Source organism: Astyanax mexicanus, chromosome 24 (assembly GCF_023375975.1).
Source record: "Astyanax mexicanus isolate ESR-SI-001 chromosome 24, AstMex3_surface, whole genome shotgun sequence".
NCBI classification, from domain to species: Eukaryota; Metazoa; Chordata; class Actinopteri; order Characiformes; family Acestrorhamphidae; genus Astyanax; species Astyanax mexicanus.
The window spans coordinates 31,949,179-31,958,632 of NC_064431.1; the positions used below are offsets into that span (position 1 = coordinate 31,949,179).

Consider the following 9,454-nt stretch of genomic DNA (forward strand, 5'->3'; position numbering starts at 1 on the left):
AGGTAAATAATGTGTCAATGATGCAATAATAAGAAAGAGACTGGGTGAAAATGGTATCAAAACACTTGATTTCAGATGTTGCACATCCTTGTTTGGTTAGGTTTAGGGGCAAATACTCTTTCACATAGGAACAAGTTGGTTTTATTAGATTATTTTCTTCCTTTTATCAATAAAATTATCATTTAAAAAACTGATTTTTACTTAGTATTTACTCAAATTGTATTTGTCTGATATTAAAAATTAGAAAAATGTAAGTATTATAAAAAAGCAAATAGAAAAATATATATTATTAGGGTTCAAATACTTTTTCACAGCACTGTTAATACAAAATAAAGAGATTGAGAGACTGAGAAAAAGAGTGATATATATATATATATATACAGAGAGAGAGACAGAAAGAGAGAGAAACGGGGGGAGGGGGGTCATTAATTTAATGTGTGAGAGAGGTGACGTTAGTTTATCAAAACAATTCACAAGAAAATGACAGAGAGAGAGAGAGAGAGAGAGAGAGAGAGAGAGGTTGGCGGTGCACCAGTCATGTGTCTCTCTCAGTGTGTGTGTGTGTGCGTGTGTGCGTGTGTGTCAGAGGGGTGTTAGACCTGTTTCTGTGGAATTCCCCCTCCCAGCGCGAAAACTCACCTGGCCCCGCCCTCATCAGCACCTTATATAAACACAGGTAGACGCAGCTCAGGTAAAGGCAGAGACTAGACACTCACACTCACACACACACACACTCTCGCTCTTACACACACTCGCTGAGAGGTCTGCGCAGCGGCTCACACACACCTGAGTGGATTACTTGGCTACAACTTGACCTCTTGACCCTGAGTGGACCTGTACTTCTCACCTGCACCTATACCTGCACAGGCAGACAGGTAAAACACTCACCTTTAAAAATCACATTTATACACACCTGCACCTGTACCTGTAATACACACACACTTACACACACGTAAAAACTCTAAAGTTTCCATTATTAATATCACTATTCATTATTAAGCAAATGTATAAATACATATATATATATATATATATATATATATATATATATATATATATATATATATATATATATATATATATATATATAATTTTTGTTTTAATCAGTTTCTTTTAATATTTGCATCAAAATTTGTACCATTTCTTCTATTAATCACTGTATAACATTAATTATAATGATAAATATGCATTATATAGCTTCGATTATATGTATATATTTAGTCTATGATTCCTCATTTCAGATCTGCAATGGCTTCGAGTGAGCTGAGTCACATCCTCAACAACGCCAATGCTAACCTGTACCCATCCGAGTCCCAGCCCACACTCACCACTATGATGGTTTCCAGTATGATCCGCAGCCCCCATCTCCTGGACTTCTCCAGCAGCACAGCATCACATGGTAAGACCTTAAAAAAGCGTCAAAACATGATCATTTAGCCAATACTTTAATTTAATTGGCTAATTTAATACCTTAGCATGCGATTTCTAGTCATTTTAACCAATGAAAGTAGCAAATTATTAAGAAAATTGAACAGCAATCAGAACTAATACTTGTTAAATCATATTAAAAGTAACATTTGAATTAGTTTTCTTGCTTAGATATATATGTTTTGCTTTGTAAACACATCAGTTTATAGTATGCATGATCTGTAAGCTCTAAATTCAGTAGATGAGTTGAGATGATTGTCAGAATTTGATGCCAGCTAGCTGATTTATCTATTTTTTATAGAATCAAAATGAACTAACCAAACTTACAGTATGTTCAAAGTATGAACACCTGAGCGATTGTAGAAAAACATTTTTTTCATGCATTTCAACCATCTAAACTCTTAATCTAAATTAATCTAAACTTCTAAGTGAAGTGAAAAGTGAGCTAACATTTGTATTCTTCACTACAGTGTACAAATTATGATTTTTAGCAATGCATATTAAGTATATTTTAGCTCTAATGTTGAAAAACTACCCATACTTTTGCTTAACACCATTTTTTTCCTTTTTAATGCAAAAATGCTTAAAAGATAAGCTCAAAAGCTCTCTTTAGTTGTTAGCGTAATGCTTAGTAAATTTTTAACAAATACTACTGTTTATACAACTATGTACAGTTTTGTATGACTAACCTAAACAAAGCTAATCTAAACTTCTAAGTGAAGTGAAAAGTGTGCTAACATTTGCATTCTCTACTCTAGTGTTCAAATTATGCTTTTTAATAATAAATATTAAATATATTTTAGCTCTAATGTTGACTAAGTACCCATACGTTTTACTTTGTAACAGTTTTTCTGCCTTTTATTCTGCAAAAATGCTAAAAACACAAGCTCAAAAGCTCTCTTTAGTTGTTAGCGTGACAATTAGCAAATACTAATGTAAAACTGTATGTACAAGGTTAGTATGACTAACCTAAACAAAGCTTGTAAATGTAGCTGCATGTAGCAATCAATCTCCAAGCAGCCTCCAAGTTAACGATCTGAATCAACAGTTAGCCAACGTCTTATCTCAGCAGAGCGTTAGCGTTAGCGGGAAAGGGCACAGGCTAGCCAGACAGGGTTAGGCTTTACAGTGACTTCATCTGCTGGCTGTAAAATCATTAACCCAGGGGAATGTTTAACGTCCCCCGCAGCCAGTCCTCAGGAATGTGGCCTTTTCATCTCCGTGTGTGTTTTTCTAAAGACACAAGCTTTTAGTACTAACTCGCTAAGCGCTAGACGCTAAGCACTAAGTGCTAAGAGCTAGGGCTAAGAACTTGAAGGCGGCGGTTTTGCAGGAACTGTTGCCAAGATCAGATAAGTTTGTTTTACTTCAGGTGAAACAGTTAGTCAGTTAAAGTGGTTTCTTGTTTCTCATTGTTGCCGCCAAACCTGTGTTTGCTCACCCTGCAGCTAATAAACCTGAGCTTGACCTCTAAACCTCCCGTCCTCCCACACAACCATTAAAAAATGGAGGGAAATGTATTAATTGGAGTTTTTGAGTTCGTCTCCTGTTTCGTACTGTTTGTTCAACTGACTTAAGCTACGTAGGCATGTCACGATAATTACATTTTATCGATTAATCGTACAATATATGGACATGACCATAATAATATAATAATAATATGCTAATATGGTCTTAATGGTGTTAATTTGTATGTCTGTTCACATATTAAAAGTGAACAGTATTTTAGCCAGTTATGCTAAATGATCCATCAGTGCTTTGTTAGGACGCTTTGTTCTATAGTCATTGTCATGTCAGTGGCATTTAAATGGTCTTTAAAAAATGACAATAAAGCAAAAAAACAACTTTACAGGAGAATTTCTTATGAAACCTTCTCAACTTTCAATGGAAATCAATGAAAACAGTCGATTAAATTTATTTCAGGCTATTTTGGATAATTTCTATTTGTTCATTCATCAATTTTTTTTTTAACATTGACAAATCGAGAAAAATTGAGATATTTTTAGGGCTGACCAACAAACTGTGCCCCTTCTTCTTCAGGTCTTTGGCACCAGGTGAACCCACAGTACTGGACCAAGAGGAACGTCCTGGACTGGATCGAGTTCCACGTGGAGGACAGCAAATTTGACGCCAGGTTGCTGAACATGGAGTTCTGCAACATGGATGGAACCGTGCTGTGCCAGCTCAGCCGAGAAACCATGACCGGCATGTTTGGCCTGGGGTTCGGAGAGCGTCTCTACCAGAGCCTGGAAGTGCTCAAAGCCAGACATGGTGAGTGAAGAGGGGGCTGGAGTACAGTTAGCTTTATGGGTACCACTTTAAAATAAGACTACCCTTATAAAGTGTATAATTTATAAATAGTTTATCAATTAAATTATTAATTATTATTGATTGAATTGTAAATGCCTTAAAAACCATTGATAAACTGTTACAACACTTAATAATAAATAGTTAAACATAATTATAAATATGTTAATATGACAGGTTTAATGCTTACAAAAAGTAAGGTCAGAATCTATAAAGATTATAAAGATAAAAGAGGGTTGACAGTAGAAATGAGTGTGGAATTACTCATTTATTTTGCTTAATTCTGCTCACTTTTGCGATTTATTTCTGTTTATGTGTTATAAATGTATGAACTGCTTATTAATGGTTATTAATGTGTATTAATAACCATTAATAAACACCTTTATAAACCATTTATAAACCCTTCATAAAGGTAGTCTTATTTGGAGTGAAAATGGTACCGCTTTCTGTTTGTTTAAGCTAATTTAGCTCATTTTAAGCAGTAAGTTTGTATTTTGATGTCTAAACTTGTTAGATTAGGTGCTTATAGTTCATTTTTAGTGCACTTTAGTCAAGAACATTTAATAAAAATGTTTTAAAATGCTTGAAAGCTGTTGAGTTTCTAGTGTAATCCAATTGTCTACCACTAATCAAAGCTTGTAGAGGTAATCAACCGGCAAACCAGTTAGCAAACAAGTTAGAATTAGCAATAGTTTACTGATTTCTCTACTTGTTGTTCTTCTCAGTGGACGATCTCACGCAGAACTGCACTCTGAATGAGACCTACGAGCTTCTGGACGACTTCCTGCTGGGGTTTCCTCAGGGTCTCGGTCTGCTGGACACCGTGGTCGTTAATAATGCACCCATAGGTGAGCTGCCCATCCAACACATCCTGTATTATGTTAAAGCAGCGGAATTGATCCAGATTATTAAGATAATAAACGTCTATGCTAATGCTATGCTAATGCTAAGCTAATGCTAACTTTTTATTCTTCTTATTCTTTGTTAATAGATAAGAAGGAGACTCCAGACTTCGGCTACTACAGCGACTACAAGACCCAGCTGACGCCGGGCAGCGACAACGGCTACGACTCTTATTCCGAGAGTCTCCAGAGCTCCACCACAGGTCATTATTATTATTATCTCCTTATCTGATCTTCTCTTAAACTCTTGTAGTAACTCAATATGTCCTAGGTGATTTTCATAGAGTCCATGATGAACACTTATAATAACCAATAAAACATCAAAAATAATGAATAGAGAATGCCCACAGAATTATTCAATATAGATACTGAATAATCCTCAAAAACTACAAAATAACTCATAGTGGATACTGAGTAATGGATAGTGGCTACTGAATGATTCATGCTGCATACGTAATAATCAGTAATACATAGAAATTGTGCATAGTGAATGAGTACATACATGACTACACACAGAATCATTTACAGTGGATACTTAGTGATTAACAGTAGAAACAAGATTATTCATAGTAGATACTCAATCATACATTAAACTATTGACTAATTCATAGTGCATACATAATAATTATGAGTTATTGTGGATACATAATAATCTATTAATACTATGGAGTAGTTCATAATGGATATTTAATTATTAATAGTAGAAATGTAACAATGTATGCTGGATGCCTAATAATCCATTAAGAACTATGGAGTAATTCATAGTGGATACTTAATATTAGAAACAAGATACATTATAGTGGATACATAATAAATAATAGTAGAAATAAGACAATTCATAGTGTATCTTAAATGAGTAATAATAGAGTAAGTAGACAAATAGTGGATACTCAATCATTCATGAAACTACTGAGTAATTCATACTGGATACAAAAGTATCCGTTAACACTATTGAGTTATTCATAATGGGCTCTTAATATTTAATTGTAGAACATAGATAATTCATAGTGAATATTAAATAATCCATAAAACATCTACATAGTGGATAGTAGAAATGAGGTAATTCATAATGGATAATTCTTTGTAGATGTTTAATATGAATAGTAAATCTGCTGTTTAGGGTAAAATAAATCAAATAAAGTATTACATATTAATCATTAGACATCAGATCAGCTCTAAATCTCTCTTTTTCTATTTAATTCCAGGCAGTTTTCTGAACCCGAGTTCTCCAGAATCCACCATGAGCGACTCTGATCCAGAGTATTACCCCATCCCATCAAGTGAGTACTGATTATCACACATGTTAAATAAAATATATATAAAAACATTTCATATACGCTGGTAAAGAAGCTCAATATTAATTTTGGATGTTTTTTGTGTTCTCCCCACAGAGAGCTTTATAAAGCAGGAGCCTTTGGAGAGGAAGAAGAGAGGAAGGCCTCCTAAACTCAGCCGCGGCTCCGAACACTTTGTGGAGACCAAGAAAAACAAACACTGTGAGTTTTTACCCACCAGTAGCTTCTAGCCTTTCCTTTACAAACCATAGCTATTAATCTGCAGCAGCTAATCGATGGGCTTTTTATATAGATATTTATTAACTTTGTGCTCTGACCCCGCAGCTCCTCGCGGTACACACCTGTGGGAATTCATCCGGGACATCCTGATCCACCCGGAGAAGAACCAGGGCCTGATGAAGTGGGAGGACCGCAGAGACGGCATCTTCAAGTTCCTGAAGTCGGAGGCGGTGGCTCAGCTCTGGGGCCAGAAGAAGAAGAACAGCAGCATGACGTACGAGAAGCTCAGCAGAGCCATGAGGTCAGCACCAATTTATTATTATTATATGCTACATATTATAAGTGTTGAATCAGTTAATCCTGTTATATATAAGTTGAATTTATTTAATAAAATCAAGGAAACCGGTTGCCTTAAAAATGGGGAATGGGGAATAAAAACTTAATTCTAAATGAAATAAAAATATCTATTTATTACAAATAAAGGGGAAGTTGATTTATTTGTAAGGTAGCCCAGGGGGAATCACTACACACTGATGGTGAGCGTTAGTCAGAAACGGTTGAACACGCCCAGTATGCAAATAGATTGTGACAGAAGCCAATGGAAAAGAAGCTGTTAATGGCAAAACAGACTAAACTCAGTTATTATTATTATAAGTTGGTTCAGCTCAAATATCTCAGTTTGAATAGTACAGTATATGAGCTCACAAATTCAGTTCAACTAACTCAAAATAGCTGAGTATTGTTTAGAATAAAGAATGAATTATTAACAACAATTCGATTTTTTTAAATTATATTAATAGATATAATGTTATTAGAAGTAAATATTGTGTCTTAATTAATTAACAATACTAACAACAATATACAATAAACATTGTTTAATGATTAGGAAATGTCTCAATTAATAATCAATTGACATTAGTTAAGACATTGACATTATTAAACATTCCCAAATGTCAATGTCTAAGAATGTTGCAAATAATTAATGAACCATGAATTGAAATTCCGAAACTCTGTAACTGTAATTAATTAATAATGTCTAATTAATTACTAGTGCCAATTAATAATGAGTTGAGACAATGTTGCAATTTTTAGTAGAAGAGTAGAACTGTTTCAATTAGAGTTAACTTAATTAACATTCTTAGAAAGTTAAATCTATCAAGTTTGCGGAATGTTCTTGGAAAACTCTTTTAAGTAACATTTTTAAACATTCTGGTAATTAAAACATTCAGTTTTACTTTTTTAACGTTTCTATAATGTCAGTATTTATCTAGCTGAAACTTTCTAGTAACGTAATTAAAAGCATTATTATGTCACACATTACAGGCTAACGTTGCTAAACGTTCATAAAATGTTCTCTATTAGCTTGGGATTAGCTTCTCCCACAGTTCTTCATAAAAAACAAATGGGATTTAGCTCACAGTGTGTACTATAGAGTATATCAGTGCACTCACCTGTCCTCTCTTCTGTCCCCTGTCCTACAGGTACTACTATAAAAGAGAAATCCTGGAACGTGTGGACGGACGAAGACTCGTCTACAAGTTCGGGAAGAACTCGAGCGGCTGGAAGCCGGAGGAGGTCGGTATGTGAAGGGGAGGTGATGGAGGGATTCAGGAGGAAACTGACGGAGGAAGAGCTGCAGATTCGGACGGACAGAACGCTCCCTCTCGCACTTGAACGTAAAAGCTGGAGACTCCTACCATGAAGGACATTAAAGCTGAGACGGCGTTCTAGTCTGAAGGACCTTTTTCTTTTTGTACAGAGACAGAAACTTCCCGAATGTGGGGAAGAGAGACATACAGACAAACTGTAAGCCACGTTTGGCTAAAGTAGGTTTTATGAACCAATAATAATGTTAATAATATTAATTGTAATATTACTCTTATGGTGTAATTCTTTTTTTTATTTCTGACTGGCTCTTTTCTCTCTGGTCCATTGGGCACGCTGGCGTGACCCAAATCAAAAGTCTCCAGTTCTGGATAGAGGTGTGGATTTATACCAAAATACCGCGAATACGATTTATGTTTACTGAAAGTAAGCGACCGTTTCGGAAACGGACGTATTCTGAGATCTTCTGAGATCCTGCACCGCTCCAGAGTAACTTCAGAAACTTCAGAGACTTCAGACTTTAGAGGTTGATGTATAAAATTGTCTTTTTAAAGTTGTCGTCGTTTTGTTGAATTTTTATTTTACGAAATTTGACCACACTGCTGTAATTCATATCGCACTTCGTCTTGATTTTGATTCTCATTTTTCCTTATGGGGTTCCACAGGGTTCTGTGTTAGGTCCTTTGCTGTTTTCTTAGTACATCTTATTATGAGTCTTTGTACGGTACATGTTACAATCCTTAACAGGGGATTTTTTTGAGGGTTTTTTAGTAAAGACAAGACAAGAAAGACAAGAAACTCACTCCTGTTACTTTTTATGTTTAGAGTAACAGGAAAAAAAAGTAACAGGAATTAGCAAAAACATGAAAAATATCTAAATGGCGGCTATGCTATGCTTGAGGACACTGAGCACATTATAGTTATTTTCCCAAAATTTGTATTTTAAGATCTAAGAATTAATATACAGAAAAACTAATGAAGAAAAGGATTTTCTAAAACTCATTGCAGTTCAAAATCCTGTTACAGTACCACAGCAACCCCCTCAGAACCCCAAAAGGAACAAGCTCTGCTCTGATGAGGATTTTACGAAATTAAAGTAAAACTCTCAGCTTTACTCATTATACACACTTACTTTTATACAGAACACTCTTTTATTAATGAACGAGGTTATTCAGCGTATTCTCTGCTCTGCCTTGGTGTCAACAATCAGTTGAAAAAAAATCTGGATTATTATTTGTATTATTTTGTGTGTGTGGGGGGGGTTTAATTCTGTGTTATTCTGTTCAGCTGGACTGTGATTTAATCACAAATTCTGTATGAGAATTTCTTCTCAAATCGTATCACTAAAGAGACATTTATTACTATGTACAACATATTGTGTGTTTTTTTTAAAGAAGAATTTTCTATAAAATAAAGTTCTTGATATCATACATTGTTTTTGTTTTTTGTATTTCCAATTTAAACATATATATATATATATATATTTGATCTTTTTCAGCTCTGAATCTAATAACACACACACATATATATATATATATATATATATATATATATATATATATATATATATATATATATATTTATTTATTTATATATTTATATATTTTTTTAAGTTTCTAATCTGGAGATGGTTACAAAACTCATGTGCCATTTAAAAAGCATGTTTTAAAAAGCAAATCCACTCATTCATTTGATTTT

The 9,454-nt window shown here is 34.3% G+C and overlaps 1 protein-coding gene across 1 annotated transcript; it reads left to right on the top strand.

The window, feature by feature from the left end:
- Nucleotides 1–679: 679 nt before the first annotated feature.
- elf3 (E74-like factor 3 (ets domain transcription factor, epithelial-specific)) lies at nt 680–9,186 on the top strand. The gene is made up of 9 exons (XM_007256710.4): nt 680–875; nt 1,242–1,399; nt 3,469–3,699; nt 4,461–4,583; nt 4,727–4,840; nt 5,843–5,917; nt 6,029–6,133; nt 6,257–6,452; nt 7,633–9,186. Exons 2-9 carry the CDS (start codon nt 1,249–1,251, stop codon nt 7,736–7,738), a joined length of 1,101 nt encoding a protein of 366 aa, XP_007256772.2. The 5' UTR covers nt 680–875; nt 1,242–1,248; the 3' UTR covers nt 7,739–9,186.
- Nucleotides 9,187–9,454: the final 268 nt, after the last annotated feature.